A 23,030-nucleotide genomic window follows, 5' to 3' on the forward strand; every position below is an offset into this window, starting at 1 on the left:
GGGAAGCACGAGTCGAAGGGGAAAACTAGGTAGATATATGATGCTGTGTGTGTGAGGAGTTGTGTTGTTGAGAATAAATGGAATTGGTTTGAGTGAGAACAAAAGGTGTATGGAAAAAGGTGTGTGAGCACAAAAGGTGTGCCAGATATTTGGTGTGTGGAAGTAGAGGTGTGCAAATAAGTGGTGTGGAATGCTTGTGGTGTGGAATGCTTGGTGTGGGTATAAAAGGTGTGGAATGCATGGTGCGAAGGACTGAATGGGGGAATAGTGGAACCCATTAGCGAAAGCCCGGGGGGTAGTGTAAAGCCAGGTAGAGGGCATAGGCAAAATTTGTATGGATATTGACACCTGTGGTGCAGGTAGTGGCAAGTAGTGCTTTGGAGGGTGCATGAGTCAGTAAAATGGCTGGGCGTGTGGTTTAATTGGTGCGTATGGTTATTGGGGCACTCCGCCACTGGTAGTTTGTCAGCCAGGTGAGGCCACAGGTAGGCTCTGTGAGCCAGTTAGGGTAGTTATGAGTTGTTGAGTGGGGCCCGAGGATCCAAAGGAAGGACCCGGGTTGCCCAATGCCAAGGTGGGCATCAGGGGGTAAAGAGCCAGGAGGGGCCTTCCCCAGTTTAGGTTGTCGCAGGAGAAGGTAACCTCGGGTGGCGACTTCAGTGGCGGAGGTGCGCAGGTAGGTAGACCTGCTAGTGGAACCACATGACCCAGCCCCAAAATTGTGCAAGGGCACAGTATGAAAATTCAGTGGGAGTGAGACCCAAATTTTGAAGAGCACTACAGGGTGGGCAATGGGAATTCAGTTTTTAGAACCACATGGTTTAAAGATGGCCGATTGGCGGGGTACGACCCCGGGTAGTTTAAAAATAAATGTCAGTAGTGTAGTTAGGATGAGAAATCCCTTCGCGCCATCCACAGCCATGCACCGAGGAGGACGAAGCTCCACACCAGGGCCAAGTGAACTGTTTGAGTGTAAGACGCATCGTGACGTAATGAGTTTGTGGTTGTTCCATTCCTTCCTTCCTTCCTGGGATGGATTGGGAGACGAATTCGGAGGTAGAAGGAGATATGGGAGACAAGACGTAGAGACGAATTTGTAAATACAAGAAAGGGCTAGGGTAGTCTAGGCCGACATTGGGGGGTACGGACGGTTAGGGACGAGCCTGCTCTGCTCGCTCCTCCGCGCCCCTCACGCTGCATTACCTTGTTTTGCTGTGTACCTTTGTGCCCTTTTCCGCTTTGCTGGTCGTGCTTTGTCTCTCCCCCCACCCCAGGACCATTTTGGAGGTGGAGCTGTGCAGCACCATCAACCTCTGCAGCATTCCTTGCTGCACCCTGCTACATCTGTGCAGCATCCCTGCTGCACTTTGTTACATCTGTGCAGCTGAACTGTGCAGCACTTTGCTGCCATATCCTTTTGTTTAACTTTTCTGCACCTGTGCAGCACTTTGCTGCACATTACACACAATATGGACCACAAGTCTTGTGGCCTTGCACCTCTGCTGTGCAGCACCTTGCTGCAAATTCACCTTGCATCTTCGGACCACTTGTTTAGAGTGGCATCAATGTCACGCAGTCGGACCACCTAAAGTTGGCCCTGCTTGGCAATGAAATAAAATGAACGCATTTTGTTGTGCATTTTTATTATGGTGTGCTAGGGACGAGAAGATTTGTAAGTTTAGTTAGCCCTGAAGAGCAGGAATGGCCTGTATGCCGGTCTGGGGGCTATCCGGTTTGATATATGCACACAGAAGATGCAAGAAGCAAGATGCAAGAAGCAAGCAGCAAATGTGATGAATTTATGAGTGTATTTTTTGTGCTTTGCTGTGCTTTCTCTCCCCTACAATCTTCTTTTCAAAAAGGACAGGTCCTGGGTCGTAGAACTGTAAATAAGGTTAAGGTTTTTTTGGGCTTGTATATAAAATGCTGCCCACCGGGTATATGTTTAGTTTGACAAATTCCGGATTCGGTTAATTGTGGGCGTGATTCTGTTAGATTAGCTACTCAACGCAATAGGGGGGACATATTTAGTGTTTTAAAACTGTCACACCCACAGGTTAGAGTAAATGTTAGGGGGCACCACATCTATATGTCACATGTAAAAGTAAAAGTTAATTTTCCAGATCATTCTCAAAACCGGCCGTTCCAATTTTGTTAGGTTCGACTCGGGGATGAATCTGACGAGGGAGAGGGGTAGTGTTGCGGTGTTGAGTTTTGTACAATAAAGGTTAATTTCCCCCTCATAGTTTAGTCACAAAAACAACATGTAGCCTCACGATAGTGCAGTTATTTCTTAGTATTTGTGAGCATAGTCCTTTTCCTGTGTTAGTCTTGCGTTGAGTAGAATAATGAGAGTAGGTCCTTTTATCGCCTCCATTGCCTTATGCCTCCATTGCCTCCTTGTGCTGCCTTTGGCTTTTTGGCGCGAATTGACACGAGGCGGGCCTGGCAGGTCGAGTCGGGACCGAATGAGGGCGGCGAAGAAGTCGACGGTAAGCGCAAGCCGCCAATCAGGGATCAAAGGGAGTGGCTGGGGGCAATGCGTCACAGGGCGTGGTTGGAATGTCCGAGAGGGCTCAGGGCGTGTCCATATAACCCGTTGCGCAAAGCCCCCACCAGGAGCAGTTCGGGGTGAGCAGTTGAGTGCGGTGAGTTCAGTGAGTTATGAGCTATTGGAGAGGCGCGTATTGATGAGAGTTACGAGTTCGGAGAAAGACGCGCATGAACCAAGTATAAGCGCTCGTATTAAAGTGACGCTCGGTTGAGCTTGAGGCTGAGCCTCTATTGCATTGAGTTACGTGAGTGATAGCGCACTGGTAACTCGACACGCTGTGGAAAGCCGCCGAGAGACGCGTACATTCCTTCCCGCCTACCTGCCTCATCTGCTGCCTTTTGTTCGAGAGACGCGCTGCGAGGATCATTTTCACCACCTGCTTGCCATCTTCACGGGACGTGCTGGGACCGTGGAGAGCACGCCGGGCCGCCGATCCTGGACGACCAAGGCAGCACGTGAACATCATCCAGCCTGCAATTCCCCTTTGTGAGTGTGACCGGGCCCGTGTCTGGGTTTAATCTAAGACTGCCTAAGTTCTGCTCTGTGTCTGCTTTCTACCGACTTGTACATTGTGTAAATAATAATAATAAAATCCCGTTATTCCTTTATTCGACCATCCTGTGTATACCATCATTGACTAAGCGTGGTACGAATAGAACCGCTCGAATCGGGTTCCAATACTGGAAAACTGCACGGACCACGTGGTACGCAATCCACTCGGTGTACTCAAATTACACGTGACTCTGCGAGGCTTGCTTCCCCGCTTCCGTGGCGGCGCAGGTATATAAGTACGTGCGAGACTTGGTCCCGAAACCCTATCTTGCGTTTGCCCGGAAGGTGCGTTTCAAGTCTCGGTTACGCCGGCCCAGAAAGAACAAGGGGCTTAATCCCCCCTTGGTAAGGGTAGGAAGGGCGGCGGAAAACCGTAACAATATACAGACTTGGCATTTAATATGGAATATTTTTTTTGTGGGGGTGAACTTACTTTTCAAGATGACTTGGAACCAAAAGTTCATTGGAATTATGTTGAAATTATTCTAGATTTTGTTCATGTGACCTTTAAAAGAAACAAAAACCACATTTGACATTTCGAAGCAAATAAATTGATCCTTGAAAGTGATGTAAACTGAAATCGAACTCAATTCACAGACAGTACTGTGTTAAACTTCTGTACGTTTTCCAGAAGTATCTCTATTTTGCACATTAGCCAAAAAAAAATTCAACAAAAACAAAAGCTAAATTATGACTGGGATTATGGACAGTAAAATTACAGTTCAGTACTTCGTGTAACCCCCACGAGCATTCAGGAGAGCACGTACACGTCGAGGCATGCTGTTCACGAGATTTGCCAAGGTTTGGACAGGAATCGCTTGCCATGCAGTGACAATAGTCTGCTGCAATTCACGCACAGAGGTAGGCTGCTGGTCCAAGTTGTCGATTTGACACGTTAATTCTGCCCACAAGTTCTCTATCGGATTCATATCCGGGGACATGGCAGGCCACTCCATATGCTCTACACCACGGTCAGCAAGAAAGTGTTGGATCATGCGAGCACGATGAGGCCGTGCATTGTCATCTTGGAAGAGAAAGTTTCCTCGAAAGGCTGCACGAGCAAATGGAAGGAATGTTTCTTCCAAAATGACCCTGTACTTGAACTGGTTCAGGTTTCCATTCAGAACAACCAGGTCAGTTTTGCCCCCTGCATGAAAAGCAGCCCAAACGGTCACCCCACCACCTCCAGCTTGGACTCTGGGCACTATACAATCTTCGATGTGGGCTTCATGCACTTGTCTGCGCACTCGGACGCGGCCATCTTGACGATAGACCAGAAATCTAGACTCGTCACTGAAGGTCACGTGATTCCAGTGTCCTGGCTGCCATTGACGAAGCTCTCTGGCCCACTGCAATCAGCGCTGGCTGTGTTGTCTGGTCAGGCGTGGCTTTCTCAGGGGACGCCTGGCACGATAGCCTGCTTGAACCAGTCATTGGTTGACTAGCCTTCTGGATACAGGCACATTTGTCAGTTGCTGCCACTCAGCCCTAAGCCGATTAGCTGACTTGGTACGGCCATTGCAGACTAATCGGTGTTGCCGGCGATCATCTCTCCTTGTGGTTCAGCGTGGCCATCCTAGCCTCGGTATTGGAGTAGGGACACCCCTCTGGGTCATCTCGTTTCAGGATCTTTGACACCTGACCTTGAGTGATGCCATACTGCCGAGCAATAGCACGCTGTTTCATGCCAGAATTTCGTAAAGCCACCACTCCATGACAAACAGCATTGTCAAGTTGACGGACCAACTCCAGAGGAAGCGGCAATAACTTTTGTAGACGTGCAGCAGTTGTTTTCCACTAATACAGAACGCAACAACCCTTATATACCCAATTGTGAAGCCAATCGTCAAATGTACCTGTCCTTACATTTTGTCACGCCACCTGTGATATAATCCTGTTATTGACTTCATGCTGCGAAAGACAATCAGTGACATGGTTCTTTCAACAAAGACATCACCGAAGGGTAAAAGAAACTCACCAGATTGATATACTGAGTTCAGAAAGTAAGCCCAAGTCAAGAAAAAAAAAAAATTCCATATTAAATGCCAAGTCTGTATATATATATATATATATATATATATATATATATATATATATATATATATGTATATATATATATATATATATATATATATATATATATATATATATATATATATATATATGCTATGTTACATTGCTCAACAACTGTCAGCGAAGCAATGGGTTCAATGCTAGTTTTTCGCAAAGCTTTCTGGGTCCGATGTATCTCTCCCCTCCCCGTATCAAGTCCCATCCCAATATTTACACATCACAAGTCATGCTTGCAGGAAAGTGCTAGTTAAGCTGGTTATACCACTTGCAGCAATTGCGGGTAGAAAAATGTATTACATCATTTTCAAGAGTCAAAAGCCACACGTGCTGATACCATGGCCAAGTAAACATGATTAAATAGTACGTTGTTGTATTAATGACCTCGAGAGTTTCAATTTAATAATTAATGCGGATTAAGGCAAAGAGATCACAAGGTTGACATGTGTAAGCATATCTCAACGACGCGCAACAGTTTACGTTTTGTATCCCAGTGATAGGCTGGATCTGGATCGGGACCTGAACCAAATTTCTAATGGGCTTGCTTTTGTCACCGACGTAATTAATTCACCAAGTTGTCATAACCTGTTCACAACGTTTTGAAATGTCATGCTATATATTGTTTTTGGCCCTATCTCTCAATGGCAAAGAATTACTTCAGAAATTAATTTTTTTTTACCGAATCCAGATTCGGATCTTCCCCAATATCATAACAATTTGGCTTTGTCACACACCCAACCTGTCCACAAAATTTTGTCCGAATCCATCCACAACTTTTAGAGATATCTTTTTCACAGACAGACACACAAGACAAACAGACAAACAGGGGTTGAAAACACAACCTCCACCCACCGAATGAGCCACATAAGGTCTTTATGGTACAGTATTCATCGAATTTTGAAGAATTACATTGTGGCTGGAGACGACCCACAAAATGGTGGAAATTTTAATTTGTCAGAGTGGTCTACGTAAGACCCGATTAAAATGATTCTATTTGAATTGGTGGATATTTTGGGAAAGTGACTGTAAAAGTTGCAAAGCGAGTCCGATGCCTCTACGATGGTGCACCCATTTGCTTCATCCCCTGGAAACAAAATGTACCTCGACATGCATTCGTACACATGAGCACCGAAAAACTCCAGTCAGGGTCCTTTCTGGCATGTTCACAACCCGACGCAGCTCCCTGAAGTTATTTGTAGTGGCAAAGGAAGTACTCATTTTTATCTGGCCCAAGTATAGCATTGGAAGCAAGTATATTAAAGGGACAATTGATCGAAGCAAAATTATTTTTTTTTTAAACATTTTTTTGCAAGATTATGGATGAAAAACTCAAACAACCTGATCATGACCAAGGCTCCTTGAATACCCTTGCTTTTTTAAAATAAAGCTAGCGTCGATTTTAATGACAATTATATAATTGTAAATCTTCCGAAAGCCTAATTTCCAAATGTCTCTCCAATACTACTTCTTCTTCTTCCTCCATTTGTTTCAAAGGTGCAGAGAAGAGCTACTAGCACACTGAATGGATTAGGACGTACCAGAAAAAAGGGGGGAAAAAGAACAGTAACAAGGGGGGTAGGGGTTGACACCAACAGCATAGTTAAAGGACAAAATAGAGGGAGACGTGGACAAAGAATGGGTGTGGGGAGGAATGGGGGGGGGGGGGCAGGAAAGGATGCATGGGGTGGACAAGATGGACACAGAAGGAAACGCTCAGGAGGGAGAACTGGAAATTTGGAAGGAGGAGCGATTGGGGTGGGGTCAACAAGGGTAGAAAAGATCATGGTTTGGGATTGGGGACGATCCGAGATGGTGGTAGACAGCTGTCTTGAAGACCTGGAGGGAAGAATGAGATTAAAGATTGCGGAAGTTGGTTCCACAGGTGGGGAGTAGGGGGGGGGGGAGAACTCTTCTATAGAAGAGAACAGTAATACATCAAGTTGAGCCAAAAATCTCCCCAAAAACACTTTTTAAAAGACAAGCAGGAAACTCACCCACTGCCACGAGTATGTAATGCTGTCTGGACATAAAGAGCAAAATATCTACCGAGTTTCACAATCATAGCGTCTCAAGGTTGGGATGGGAGATTTTGACTCCACTTGCAAAAGTTCTTCCATTAGCCTTAGATACTCAAGAACACAAACAAAAAAAACTGATACCCCAAATTCTTTTATCAGTAATTCTGCATTCAGCAGAACACAGTGACACAAACATTGGGGAAAATATTGGGGTTGTGTTTAAACAAAGGATTCACACAGATCGAGGATAAAAGGTCAAACTAAGTAAACCTCAACACGAACTGCATTGCTAATAACCATGAAGGAGCTCAGGACTCATTTAGAATGTTCTTCACCTTATGGCTCATTTCTGTCAGTTTAAGTTCAAGTCCTCACCCCACGTCCACTACCACCCACCATGGCTGCCACGAGCAAAACATCGTCAACATTCGGGTATCGCCTGCATGCAGTTTGCCAGCTTTGGCTGCCTTCATTCTGTGGTTCTACTGCAGATTATTCTGGCATTAAACCAGTAACATTCACAGCTGTACCACGCACAGAATCCTAGTGACAAAAGTGGGAACAGGAAGATTATGGGGCGTCAAAGATAACCCCAAAAGGGCAATACCTTTGGCTCGTATTAATCACCTATGCTTGGTGGAAAAGCTTTCTTCCCACAATCCAAGATATTCATGCCTCATGCTCAAGACCGCATTCGAGGTCTGAACGGACGTGGTTCACTGCCTGCATTTCCTTCAACTGCCGATACCGATAAGTTATTTTTCTTGGTTCTGTGACTGTATATGATCACATCATATGGAAAAATAAATAAAGCAAGCTGGCATCGCAACTGCTCGACTCACCACAAGGCCCTGCTTTACGCAGTAGCCGGTTTTGATAACTGCCGCCTCTACCCCAGAAATTGAGGAATACCATCCATGGCTGCCCTTGGCTTCGGTCCCTTCCTTGGTCTCTGGGCTCTGTGGTTGTTCAACACGTCAGGTATGAGACAATGAAAAGGATCAACCATATGTTAGAGCCTTGCAGACTGCCTATATACAGTAGTATTAACTGAAATAACATTGTAAAGTGCCTCTTTACATTGCAATGCTTTTGTCATAAACTATGAACAGTCCACAAACTCAGTAGAGGCAAGACAATTACATTGCACCACCACATACAATCTCCTACATGAGAATTGATTTCGATTTACAGGCCTGCAAATAATCATCAGACTATGGTAATTATCAATTGTGTAATATCAGCCATAACCTGGAAAGTTGAATTTTTAAACAAAACGTAGGAAACCAAAACCACAAAATGAAGCAGGCAGCTGTACAAGTGGATGGATTGCAGAAAAGCCGTGACCATGAGTGTCAGGTTTCACAATCTGTAAAAGAATGCTCGAAACCGAGTCAAAAATAAAGGTTTCCTTTTTTTTCTGTCACATGATGCCCTTAAGCCCCACACCTATGCCAGCTGTGTCCACAACGCCACCCTGTAGTGCCATCAAGTTTTGTAATGCTCATATTCACCATTCACGATGGATGCACAAGCTCGTCTTGATCAATCCTGGGTTGGAAAGCTTCTCGGCATGACAGTTAAATCACGCAACACATGACATCAATGCTGACTTCTGTGCTTCTTCGTTTATATACAGCACGAAGCTGCGGGGTAGCATCATTGGCTGAGGGCTTGGCTGTGCCGCTGATGCAACGCCCTCTGGTGGTTAGGTAGGGCAGGAATTTGGAATTCGTTTAGGGTGCCGGCAATAGCTGGCCGACTCTTCGCGAAGGATCCCATGGGATCTTTAACATCCACCAACAAATGCTGGCAGACGGGATGCCCAGTTTAACATCCGAGGGATGGCACACATACTGACGAGTCACCTTGCCTAAGAAACACCAGGATGACAGTTTATAGGTAGGCCGGGATTCAAACCCAGGGTAGACAGCTTAGAGGCGAGTGTGCATACCTCCAGGCCATCGTGTAAGGACATCGGTGCGATGTCATGACATCAATGAACCAGCATGTTTACACGTCTCGTAACCATTGCACGTTTTTTTATCCACACATGTTGTGTTGTTGTTGGGTTTGTTTGATTGGTGTCAGCATTGTCGCACATACAATTGGATAGACCATACAAGTGGATATTGTGACAACATCACACTGGAGGATCTGAAGTGAAAATTGCGACAATGGTTACAACAAATTTTAAACACGAGGACATGCGTGAACTGCATTAACACGCTGATGGAGACAAAGCATCAAGGTGTGGTACCCATTGCTCGAGCACGGGACATCGCACCGTGTACAATCCACAACACCTGCGATAGACGAGAAAGGACGACAACTCCACCGATAACCTCTGTGCGGTAGGCAGATTCTTGGGGCAGCGTCATGTTCAGTCCAAGCTCGCCTCCAGTATCATTACGGATAACCTGCAAACACAGTGAACCTTATGGTGATCACTCCATCTTACTTGCCAACCTGAATCCACACACAAAGTGCACAGGTGTGCACACGCACACGATTCCTTCACCTTATTGAAAGACTATCCAGAAATCTGGGAACTGTCCCTTGACTTTTCTACCCTTCAATCTAAGAACCTCTACAAACAGCGGGTTCACAACATTCATTGTGCCTTAATATGACCCAAACAGGCAAAAAAAAAAAAAAAAAAAAAAAAAAGCATGAAATTACCCTGAACAGAAAAGACAAAGACAAACTGATGGACATCTTTGTTCTCAATAATGATCTTTTTGTCTTGCTCAATGAAGGCCAAGTCCAAACACAGATCTCGAACACACGGTTGAATATGTCATGCATTGGATTTGGAAATTAACATTCCCAACATACAGCAAATTGGACCGTACAAGGTAAACGATATTCTTCCATCAATTAGCTCATCAAAAACATTAATTCAGAGTTTCACAAACTAGAACGTCACTCGGTAAATCGCATAGGCTCGCCCAGTAGCTCATTCTGAACAAAAACACCATTATTATGGCCCACTGCTATTATGGCCAATACGCCCGTATAATCCATGCACCATATTATGTCACATGCATTGCCACTATCCATAGCTTTATTGATCACTGGGATAGTTAGCAACCACTTTGTGCATTTAAGACTAAATTGCATCATTGAAGGTGAATGGGGAAAAAAATAATTCAAGCTTTCGACTCAAAAATGTCAGCCCAAGACTAGTCAATCATATGTATGACGTTTAGCATCGATCTGTTAAAGTGGTTCTGGAGAAGAATTTTGACATTTTTATTTTCAATCCAACATGGCCAACAGAACACGGAATGGACGACGTCAAATTTAAATCTTCACTCAAATTGGGTCGTACATCACATAAATGCATTTCAGATTTTTTGGATAAGGATTTCGATTCAACCAATTCAGGCTGGAATACCACTTCACTGATAACATCATTGCTATCACTTTATATACCCCATGGAGAGTTTATAACATTTGCCAAGTTTCAATTTTTTTCATTGAGTGGTTTTGGAGATAATGATGCCCAAAATTTTTTAGTTTTTTTTTGTATACAAGGTCGAGGCTCGTGTAAGAGCTAACATTGATCACAAAAAGACAAACTGACACATAAAACATAAAACATATGACAAAGGGAGCGGGAGAACAAGATGGAGAGCAGGGACATCGGGAGATCTGTGGGAGGGAGAGGGCTTGGGGGGAGGAGGCATGGGAAGGGGAAGAAATATGGCTGTCAAATATGGCTGCCAATAAATTGTCTCTTTAATCCAATATGGCTGCCATACCACGTGACCGAGGTTGGCAGAGTTATCAATAAACATATTCTCCATGGGGAGTCACTCCTGTGCTTAAAGTTTCGCATCGATTGGACAAGTGGTTGCAGAGAAAAAAAAGAATTAAAACGAAAATATATAAACGTGGGTGGACGTGGAGACGTGAGCATGCACACATTTTGCAATAGTCCTGCAACCCTTTCTGGCCAATACTAATTAAGCGCAAAAAAAAAGCAAATAAAATCCAGGACCGTTGCTTAACCGAAAGGATTTGTCATTGATGGCGACTGGCGAGGGAAACTCACATGTATGAACACGTTTGGTGGAGGCGAAACTCATAAAACTCAACTTGCTATGGCAATCGAGGAGCGAAAAGAGAAGCCAATCAATGATGAGTAAACCCAAAAACCACAGAGCTGAATATACAGATTGGGCGAAGGAAATTTAACACAACTGAACCGGATTACACGTTTAAGATAATCACAGGAGCTACAAAAATGAACGGATACAAACTTGGAAAAATTCAGCAGGTCACAGGTATTAACAAGGTGCATGCATGTGCGGCGCACAATAACAAACGAGTGTAAATATCCATCGTATAACAGGACTCAAACTGGGATTCCACACAATTTTCCAATTGCAGAAACATGTTGTTTTGCAGCATTTTCTCCGTACGAGGTGTCATAGCTTCCAGAAGAGTTGCTACGTTGTGTACAACTCGCTTGGCTGGCAGGATAGCCGAGAGGAACACACACACTCGCCTTTTAGATGTGTTGCCTGGGTTTGAATCCCAACCCAGCTATAAACTGTCATCCCGGTGTTTCTCAAACAGGGCGATTCATCAATGTGTGTGCTGTCACTCAGATGGACGTTAAGCGGACGTCCCGGCATTAGTTGGTAGATGTTAAATATCCCACGGTGTCCTTCATCAACAGCACAGCCGTGCTCCCAGCGATGATGCAACCAGCAGTTACAGGCTGCATCAAAAATGAATGAATTCAACTCGCTGCGCATCGCAAAGAGGTTCATCAACAGCCTCTTCAGCACTCGCTTGAAGCCTTGGAACAAGGTGAGGAGGAAAAACTGACACTTGGCCTGTTTTATCATCCATTAGAGATATGCATTATTGCATTTATCCTTATCCACATTATCGTGTCCAGAAGTCAATTAACACCGCCCATTGGACGAATGGACCAAACCGGATTTTTTACTCCCTCGGACTGCATTCAATATACGACGGCTGAGCGCGCATGGGAACTGCAAGGAGCACATGATATCCTTAGTTCTGATTTAATGGGGTCCATTGCCCTCCACAAATAACAGGGGAGAATAAAACACGACGGTGGGGTAACAACAGCAGGATTGGGGGGTTGGGGGAGGGGGGAGGGATGGAGGAAGGGAGAAGGAAACTGATTTGCAATAAATAATTCTTGACAATGAAAATATGTAAAAATCGAAGGCACCACACACCAAACTTGAGCATGGATGGGGAGGGAAGCGAGAACTGGGTGAGGCCTTATCGCTTGCCGAGGGTCATCGAAACAGCTGTGAACCATCCACGAAGCAGGCGAGGAACCAGAAGACGAGCCATATTGTTTTTGGCCCGATCTCTATGAAATTTATTACTCTTATGCCTCCGCCCCCGAAGGTGGCCAGAGGCATTATTTTTCGGATTGTCCATCCGTACGGGCTAAACCTCGTTTTTCTCAGCAACCACATGTCCAATTGAGACAAAACTTTCAGGGTAGGAGTGACACCCATGCAGAATGTTTTTATAATTGTATTAGGTCATGTGATAATTGTGATGTCACAGGTCACGTGATATGGCAGCCATCTTGGATTAAACGCAAATAATAATAAAAAAATTTCTTGTAAACGGCCGAATGGAAAAAATTTAAACTTGCCACAATGTGAAGTACTCCCAATGGGGAACAAAAGCATGATAATGATGACATAATAGGAGATGTGGTAGCCCAGCCAAAAATGTTTTAATCAAATTCCTTATCCTAAAAATCTGAAATTGCATGCACATGATCTATGACCCATTTGTATTGAAATATTAAATTTATGACATCATAGTTCACATGGTTTGGCTGCCATATTGGATTTAACCGAAACCCTTCAAAAAACATCTTTTCCCAAATCACCAAATCTATTGCCTCGAAACTTTACGTGTCATTGACGAGGCATGGCAATTAAAAGATGATCACGAAAACATCATTGGTCACATGGTGTGGCAACCATATTGGATTGAAGGAAAATATTAAATAATTATATCTCTGAAACCGCTTACCCGATCAATGCAAAATTTTACAAATATCATCTAACACCACTGTTGAATATAGTTTGAAATTGATGATGTTGTAGATCACGTGGTTTGGCAGCCATCTTGGATAGAAAAACAAACCTTATCCGATCAACACAAAACTTCACAAACGTGATCCCTCAACCATACATATGCAGAGTGTACATTTTTTTTAAGATCATACGTCACGTGGTGTGGCAGCCATATTAGCTTGAAAGCCAATATATATATTTTTTAAATCTCTTCTCTGAAACTGCTTCACCGATCGATGTGAAACCTGTCATGGTTGGTGAAAATGTGATACTTGAAAACAGCTGAAGGGATTTAAATCAAACTCGTTTATTTTTAGGACAGTGACCGAGGGCATCTACCCATTGTGTGACTATGTGGAGGCATATTGGCAACACAGTCACATTGCTCTGGTTAAAAATTATGGTATACAGATCCAGATCTTCACCAAAATCTAATCAATTCATCCTTGTTACACAACCAACCTGTCCTCCAAATATGTCCGAATTTGTCCATAACGTTTTGATATATCTTGCTCACAGACAAACAAAGACAGGGTTGAAAACAACCTCAATCCACCTTCGGTGACGGAGGTAACGATTAACCCATAATTTGTGGATAATCTCTCCAAGTGGCTTCAGTGCTGCCGATGCTATTTTAACCCTCTATTATATAATCACTCACCAACCACCATTTGCCTGCAATGTGACTTTTCAACAGGCCTGAAGTGATGTTGCACTCGATTTATTTGAATGCTTTTTATAGGAAGTACAATGGCTAGCCCACAATGTGATAGATAAGGTAAGCAATTGGGTCTTCCTCACCGTGACCTTGCACGCGTTGTTTAAAGTCTCGATCCAAGTCGCCATCTCGGCGGGACTGCTGGCGTGCATAAAAATCTTTTTCATCCCAGTATTGATAACTGAAAATAAATTAGAAGGTGGGGAGATAAGAGGTGCAAAATAAATTACATTTAAATCGCTGGAAGCTAGAAAGATAATTAAATTTTTTAAAATCTGTTTTCCATTGGCTGAATGAAGATGGAGAGGAGCAAAGAGATTCATTTAAAGGCTGGGCCTGCAGGGGAGAGGTCATCATGTGTTAGTGGTATATTATAAGGATGACAAAGAGAATGTCGGGTATGGTGCATGATTGCAAAAAAAAAAAAAGGAGATAATTGTAAAAATAATAACTTGTACACACAATGGCATCAATTTGATTGACGTACAAAATAAAACAGGGCACCCAAACAAAAAAAAAAAAGATGGAAAAAGTCAAACGTGGAAAGAGGAAAACCAAACAGAGGCGGGCAGGAAACCTGAAAAGGAAATGCAGCAACAATGAAAACATTGTACACTGCGCAAGCGAGGCCGGTACGCTTTGGACCATGGAGCGTCACCACTCACCGAAGCAGTGCGGTACTTTTGGACGCAGTCTCGCAGCACTCGTCACCTGTGACATCCAGAGGCGTTCAGGTGTCAGGGGCAATATCACTTTGCATGCAGGTTTGCATAAACAATAAAGGTGACACTAATTCAGCCCGAGACAACATTAAGAATTCAAAATATATACTTAGAATTGTATCAAGTGCAAAGAAAATTATTTATGAAGATTCAAACTGCCACAGATTTCAAAATCAGTGTCACAAACAAGGAAACACTGCAATGTTGCTTTCACGATACACCGTTAACAACTGCAGCCATTTCTCAAACCTGGACAATAAATATTTGTACGAGGATGATTCAAGGTTCAGATGCAGAGGTTGTATGGTAGGACATGCAAAAATAATAGTCAATTGCTGAAATTATATCCAATGGTATCTACCCTGAGCAAGTTATGCAGGAAGTTTAAGGACAAAGCATTATGGTCGACATGGTGGCCATCAGAATGTTTATTGCGGAGGAGGACAACAAGCGAGTTGAAATGGCAAAAGCCTATGCACAACTTGGTGATGCATGTCGAGTTCAAAATATGCAGAGAGTGTCTGTTTCTTGGGAATTATGCGGCGATCGTCGAGTGAGAATTTGTGGCTGACGTACTCCCTCGAGGTCAGGAAGTACCATTTCCATATATATGTATATCTCACACACACACACACACACACACACACACACACACACACACACACACACACACACACACACACACACACACACACACACACACACACACACACACACACACACACACACACACACACACACACACACACACACACACACACACACACACAATCGCGCCTTTTAACAAAGGACATAAAGTGCTGAATTTTGGAGAAGTGCAGATTAATACAATAAAATATTGCGAAATAATTGGACGTCAATGTGGAAACTCATTCATTCACACTTGAAATTCAACAAGGACAGGGCAAGAGGGGTGGGGGCAACAAAAGGACATCACGTATGATTGAAAAGCCACTCTTGCATAGCTGGTAGTCCATACAATCTGGAGCATTTCCTGGAGGGAATAGATTTCCTGGAAAGAATAGTGACGTCTGATGAAACATGGGTCCATCATTTCACGTCAGAAACAAATCAAGCCAGCAAGCACAAAGTGGTGATGTTCTTGTCATCCACCACCACCGAAAGGCATGGTCTTCTAGGCTCAGCTGTCAGCCAGAAAGCTGAGGGAACAAACCGGTCAACAGGATATGTTGACCTGTTTGTTATAATTTGAGCACTTGCTTCATGATGCTTTGACTCAAAGTTCAAATCCCATATACTGTATACCATGTTGCTTTTGCCCAAATCCCACTATTTTTGGTTTCAAATTGTAACGGTTTAACCCGTAGAGTAATACTGTCTGAAACAGCATTTGTCTGTCCGTCCAGTGTATGTATGTATGTATGGCCCTCACAAAGATCCAATCAGAGCTGAGGATCTGGTCACATGACAGGGGGACAGCATTTAGCAACCATTACAGTTGCATCTTTTACTAAAAAATAAATATAAACCTTCTGTGGAACGTTTTGAGATCCCAGCAGGTGTCAAGGTATGGAGGAGGTTTCAGAAATTCCTCAATACAATTATGATTTTGAAATGCGATTGACGCGGACCTTGCTCCTGAAAACGGAAGCAAACACATGATGACTGTTCGATTTAACATATTTTGATAAATTATAACTATGGTATTAATTTGTGATTGGAATGATGTTGTTTGGAATGAAAATAGATATATCGAGTTTAAAGCAGAATGAGGAAATGACGTAAGGGTTTCCATCCGTGACATTTGCGGATTCCCCATTTGTGTTTCGCCATTGACTGCCTGTTGTAGCCTGGTGTTGGCTTAGCGGTTAGGGTGCCGGCTTGGGATCCTCGGATCTTGGGTTCGAATCCCGGTCGATTGCTGAATTAACGCCAGGGGGGTTGACTCAGCCCGTCATCCTTCCGAGGTCGGCAAATTGAGTACCAGCTTGCTGGGATGAATGATCACGGTGTGTACCCCGATTTAGAATGGGTACACCGTATCCCTGCACATCGTAAGAGGCGACCAAGGGTTGGCGTCAGGAAGGGCATCCGGCCATAAAAATTTTTTGCCTCAAACAGGGAACCATGATTGTCATGGGGCCCGCAAGGCTAACCCCCGCTCTAGCGGGGAAAATGGCCTTTAAAACGATCATTCTATTCTTATTCATTGACTGGATGTAGCAACATTTACACTGGGTATGTTTTTTGTCCAAGTCCTTCCTGAACCTGGTGCCAATGCCTGACTTTCAACTGAAGGTGGCACAGGAATGTGGAATTTATTGAAAAACAAATTAATACTTACATTATTTGCTAACAGTTAACTGGTATCCCCACCCACATCATACTATACTCTTAAACTAAGTATCAAACAAGCTCAGCTATGCCATTGTTGGACTATCGGTCTTGTTTTAAAGAAGGTCAACTCTCACCATCTTTTGCCAATTACAATAAAAGCAACTGCACTCGTCCGTCTTAAAGAGATATTACACTGCGGGCAAAACGAATGAATGTTTCACTGTATCTGGACAGTACATAAATACTGTACACAGAACATGGCTGAAGTGATGGCACAGTCATATTACCCACCATCGATATATAGCAAAGGCCGATTTGTCCAGCTGGCTTGGGGTTCCTCATCATTTTCTGAAAAGAAACCGAAACCAGACCACTGGGGGTGAAAGCCATACCACAATCCACGGCAAAACGAACAAAAACCACACACTGTAAGCAAAATCCTGTTTTAACTTCCAGTCGTATCTATAATCGGAGCCAAAACGAAACAAACTTGAAATCTGCATCTATCTATAATTCCATTAATCTCTGTGTGTATGTGTGTATGTGTGTTTGTATGTGTGTTTGTATGTGTGTTTGTATGTGTGTATGTTTGTCTGTGACCGCTGTTTCTCGACAACTACCGGTCCGATATACTTGAAACTTGCCAGGTATATTGCTGGGGACCCGAGGATGTGCCTTTTCAAGGTTTGAAATTAATCGGACAAGTAGTTAGCGAGCTATGGCGATTTCTTTACCAAACACCGCAAGCCGTTCGCTTTGGACCAAACCATTTCATGTAAATAGAGGGGGGGGTTCTGTGGTCGTTGCGAATGGACCAAACCATTCATGTAAATAGAGGGGGGGGGGGGTTCTGTGGTCGTTACTGCCACGTGGTTTCAAAGTTTTTTTTTGTTGTTGTTGTTTGCACGCATGTTTTTTTGCACCCACGTACGGGCACGCCCTAGGATGTTTACACACACACACCCCTACACAAATTTTTTTTTTTTTTTTTTTTTTGGCAAGGAACGGGCACCCACGTACGGGCACGTCCTAGCTTATATATAGTACGGGCATGCCCTAGTATTATCAATGTTGGAACAGTTTAAAATTTAAAAAATTAATTTTCATGATAAAACGACCCAAAATATGATTTTGTATAAGAGTGTATTACATACTCCACTTGCTCGGCAAAACAAACAAGACCTGACAGGAGATTGAGCACGCAGATGCTTTTGCATCCGAAAAACGCAAGAGGAGCAACATTTTCATTCGATTGCCGTGAAATCCTAAAAAACAACCCTGCACAAATGTGGATGACCATGAATAAACAATGAACAACGTACAAATTCCTACCAGGAACTACTGGGGGCACTGCATTAGCGACACATCGCACCTTCGGCCAATGACGTGACCCCACAGCCTTGTGCTGCATCCAAACGAAGAAGACTGGATTGATAAAAACTAGGCAAGGCTTGAAACCAAGCAACATTTCCAGGCGTTTGTGTGTGCGATGCTTTATTTTAAAGGGTTCCTGATGTCGTAGAATTATAAAAAATAGTACTGTTGGGAAGTTACTCATGAATTATCTTGGAACAAAAATTCTACTCCCTTTAATCACAAAGATACCTGCTTTAAAACCTGTCTTTCATGGAAGGAAGAGGAAGAAGAAGAACCTGGAGCTGTAATGTAGCGGTTCCAAAAGTACAACAGTAGGATCCTTTTAGAATATAGGGTGACGGGAACGAACAAGCACATAAAGAACAAGAACGAGCTATCAGAGATTGCAGACCCTCGCCAGGATGTTTTCGGTGGTTTTTAAGGCTTTTGTGTGAAAACAAATATGGCGGCCGAACCAAGTGACCGATGACGTCATAATTATTGTTTCTCCACCAATTTATCCCTAGATTATGCTCAATAAATTTCATCTTCATCAGATGAAGTTTTGTACTTGTAGAATTATGACATCATAATGGAGGCACCTATGACATCATGATCAGATGTTATTCTACATGGAGAGTTCTTTACAATGAGCCGTCTCAATTTTTTCGATTCAACGCTTTGAGATAGAGCTGCAAAGTTTTTCGGTTTTTCCAAGATGGCGGCCGCACCACGTGACCTATGACGTCATAGTTATCATTTTTTTAAAATCTACAGCTGGAGTTGCACCTATGGTGAAAATTTCCTGTCAATCGGACCAACGGCCGAGATAATCATATTTATTCTGTGCGGACAAACAAACAGACAAACAAACAAACGGACTCAAATGCAATACCCTCTCCTCAGGCGAGGGCAACTAGAACGGCACTCGGTAGGGCACATACCTCCACCAGGTGCATACCTCCGCAGTTTATGTTTTGCATCCCACTGATGTGCTGGATCCGGACCAAATATTATTGGCTTGTTTGTGTCACCTAACAAACTCATCGACGTTTCATCCAAATCCAAGCACAACTTTTTGAGATATCCAGTTGAATATCGTTTTTAGCCCCATCTCTCAATTGTGAAGAATCACTTTAAAATTTCTCACATCCAGATCTTCACCAAAATCTAATCATTTCATCCGTCACAAACCCAATCCCCCCACCAAATTTCGCCTGAATCCGACCACAACTTTTTGAGATATCCTGTTCACAGTCAGACAGAGAGGCAGACAGGGGTGAAAGCATAACCATCCACCTTTGGTGGCGGAGGTAACTAGAACGGCACTCGGTAGAGCGCATACCTGCACCAGGCTGAACAGTTTATGTTTTGTATCCCACTAATAGGTCGTATCTGGATCCGGATCTTCACCAAAAAATAATCCGCTTGTTCTTGTCACCTACCCAACCCATCCACCAACTTTTGTCATCACTCGTCCACACCTTTTTGAAATATCCTGCTATGTATTGTTTTTGGCCCTCTCAATGGTGAAGAATCACTTTAAAATGATAGTATCCGGATCTGGATGTTCACCAAAATCTCATTATTCCTTCCTTGTCACACCCAATTCCTGTCCACCACGTTTCGTCAGAATCCATCAACCTTTTGAGATATCATGCTCACAGACAGGAGGTAATAACAGCGACACCAATAACGACTATGTGGTATAAAAAAAAAAAACCTTTTTTTCAAGTGTTTCACTAAATTTTACACCCTCATTGTGACTCTCAGGTAGACATGCAATACGTTTCAAATACAACATGCTCTCTTGATTAAGGATGCCAGCAAAGCGACGGGGATGTGGGATTTCATCTTCACACCGGCCGCTTGTTCTTGTATTATTTTTTTTAATGAAATAAAAAAGGGAAATACGGATCAGAATAATTTGACTCATAAAAATTTTTGCAACCAGTAACGAGTCATTCATTTACCATTTTTTCAATAATACGAGTTCCCTTACCAGGAATTTCAACCGGAGGGGCCATTAAGCCAATCAAGCGTGCGCAATGGTTGCAAACCTATGGTTGTTTGTCCGTGCGCTATCCTTTTTTTATGCTGAGCGTCAGGCAAATTGTTCACCAAAGTAACAATACAAAAACTTTCAACTGTTCAATATTTATTTAGACAAGGTCCCCTCCAACAAATAGATTCAAAACGAGTTCTATGCTATCAAATGAAGTCAAACATTCAATGGTTCCACGAAGAGTGTGACTCAAATAAGGAAGGCGACGTTACAACCAGCACTATTCACTACATAATCACGTCATGGTATCCCATTTCTTTTTAAACTTTTAGGCACATATTGACCTGTATGTAATACATCATTGTTCATACAAGGAATACTAGCTGTGCATACCACAGGAATAGTAGCCGTGCCTACCCCAGGAATACTAGCCTTGCCTACCCCAGGAATACTAGCCGTGCCTACCCCAGGAATACTAGCCGTGCTTACACCAGGAATACTAGCCGTGCCTACCCCAGGAATACTAGTCGTGCCTACCCCAGGAATACTAGCCGTGCCTACCCCAGGAATACTAGCCGTGCCTACCCCAGGAATACTAGTCGTGCCTACCCCAGGAATACTAGCCGTGCCTACCCCAGGAATACTAGTCGTGCCTACCCCAGGAATACTAGCCGTGCTTACACCAGGAATACTAGCCGTGCCTACCCCAGGAATACTAGTCGTGCCTACCCCAGGAATACTAGCCGTGCCTACCCCAGGAATACTAGCCGTGCCTACCCCAGGAATACTAGCCGTGCCTACCCCAGGAATACTAGCCGTGCCTACCCCAGGAATACTAGCCGTGCCTACCCCAGGAATACTAGCCTACAATACTAGAAAACCCGAGGAATACTAGCCATGACTACCCCAGGAATACTAGCCGTGCCTACCCCAGGAATACTAGCCGTGCCTACCCCAGGAATACTAGCCGTGCCTACCCCAGGAATACTAGCCGTGCCTACCCCAGGAATACTAGCCGTGCCTACCCCAGGAATACTAGTCGTGCCTACCCCAGGAATACTAGCCGTGCCTACCCCAGGAATACTAGCCGTGCCTACCCCAGGAATACTAGTCGTGCCTACCCCATGAATACTAGCCGTGCCTACCCCAGGAATACTAGCCGTGCCTACCCCAGGAATACTAGTCGTGCCTACCCCAGGAATACTAGCCGTGCCTACCCCAGGAATACTAGCCGTGCCTACCCCAGGAATACTAGCCGTGCCTACCCCAGGAATACTAGCCTACAATACTAGAAAACCCGAGGAATACTAGCCATGACTACCCCAGGAATACTAGCCGTGCCTACCCCAGGAATACTAGCCGTGCCTACCCCAGGAATACTAGCCGTGCCTACCCCAGGAATACTAGCCGTGCCTACCCCAGGAATACTAGCCGTGCCTACCCCAGGAATACTAGCCTACAATACTAGAAAACCCGAGGAATACTAGCCATGACTACCCCAGGAATACTAGCCGTGCCTACCCCAGGAATACTAGCCGTGCCTACCCCTCGCTTTGTTGACCTATAATACATTATTGTTCATACAAAGAATAAAAGCCGTGCTTACACCAGGAATACAAGCCGTAGCTATCCCTCGTTTCACTGACTGTGTGTGTGTGTGTGTGTGTGTGTGTGTGTGTGTGTGTGTGTGTGTGTGTGTGTGTGTGTGTGTGTGTGTGTGTGTGTGTGTGTGTGTGTGTGTGTGTGTGTGTGTGTAGTCGATGATCATGGAAAGGTGTAATCAATTCAAGACAGCACGTTGCATTTCACACGTATTACATTTCCATGTGCAAGCCTCAATAGTGACTTTAAAATGTGAAACATGAAAAATATATATATATATATTTTACAACATGCAGTTGTTGCTGTCGTCGTAGTCCTACCTGTGGTTGTTGTAGTTTGTGTTTTCTTTCTGTATATGATTTATTTGAGAGGTATTACGATATATAATTACGTGTGCTCCTTCCATGTCTGTCACACTATATTCTAAAGGGTTCCTGCTGTCGTAATGTTGAATCCGCTACATTGAAGGTTAAGGTTTTAGCTTTTCTGTAACAGCAGCACGCACACACGCACCTCCTCCTCTTAGTAATAGATGTAAAATAAAACGTTTCCTTAAATCAGAAAGACATCTGCATATATGGTAACCAGACTCAGAAAATAATCAACATGGCATGAACTACAATTTCTTACCTGCGGCTCTTCGATGTACCAAGATAGTACATTGTTGGGCAAATCGAGGACCAGGTATCTCATTGCAAACTGCTGACATCCCTCGGTCTCCTCGATGTGCACGAAACCACCAAAACATCCTTTCTGCCCCCAATTGGCCATTCCTGGGAAAGGTGGACCTGGGCATCACCGAGATGGCCAGAGCACCCCGACTGCCGATATCAACTACATGTATGAGTATATGGTGTTTCACTTTCAGATATCATATGTATTCCCCACTTCTCACTGCACTTTAAAGTTGAAATATAGACAATCCAAAGGTCCTTCTGGAAATTGATACAAGTTCAATAACACAGCAATGTTTTGATTATCAAAATCAGTCAATTTTTCGGCCACCCTGAACACCTCGATGCAACATTCAGAGGCTTCTCCAC

At 43.8% G+C, this 23,030-nt stretch overlaps 1 protein-coding gene across 1 annotated transcript in view; it reads right to left on the bottom strand.

The window, feature by feature from the left end:
- Positions 1–22,771, bottom strand: part of LOC137421085 (pleckstrin homology domain-containing family A member 1) — an 81,860-nt gene extending 59,089 nt beyond the window's left edge. The window contains exons 1-6 of the mRNA XM_078771916.1: positions 22,618–22,771; positions 17,316–17,372; positions 14,670–14,715; positions 14,088–14,185; positions 9,501–9,614; positions 8,037–8,153 (exon numbers count right to left, since the gene is read on the bottom strand). Of these exons, the coding sequence (XP_078628042.1) occupies positions 8,037–8,153; positions 9,501–9,614; positions 14,088–14,185; positions 14,670–14,715; positions 17,316–17,372; positions 22,618–22,758 (573 nt within the window). The 5' untranslated portion in view covers positions 22,759–22,771. The remainder of the gene's footprint in view (positions 1–8,036; positions 8,154–9,500; positions 9,615–14,087; positions 14,186–14,669; positions 14,716–17,315; positions 17,373–22,617) is intronic.
- Between the last annotated feature and the right edge of the window lie 259 nt (positions 22,772–23,030).

This window comes from Myxine glutinosa, chromosome 2, assembly GCF_964187855.1.
Source record: "Myxine glutinosa chromosome 2, kmMyxGlut1.1, whole genome shotgun sequence".
NCBI lineage: Eukaryota > Metazoa > Chordata > Myxini > Myxiniformes > Myxinidae > Myxine > Myxine glutinosa.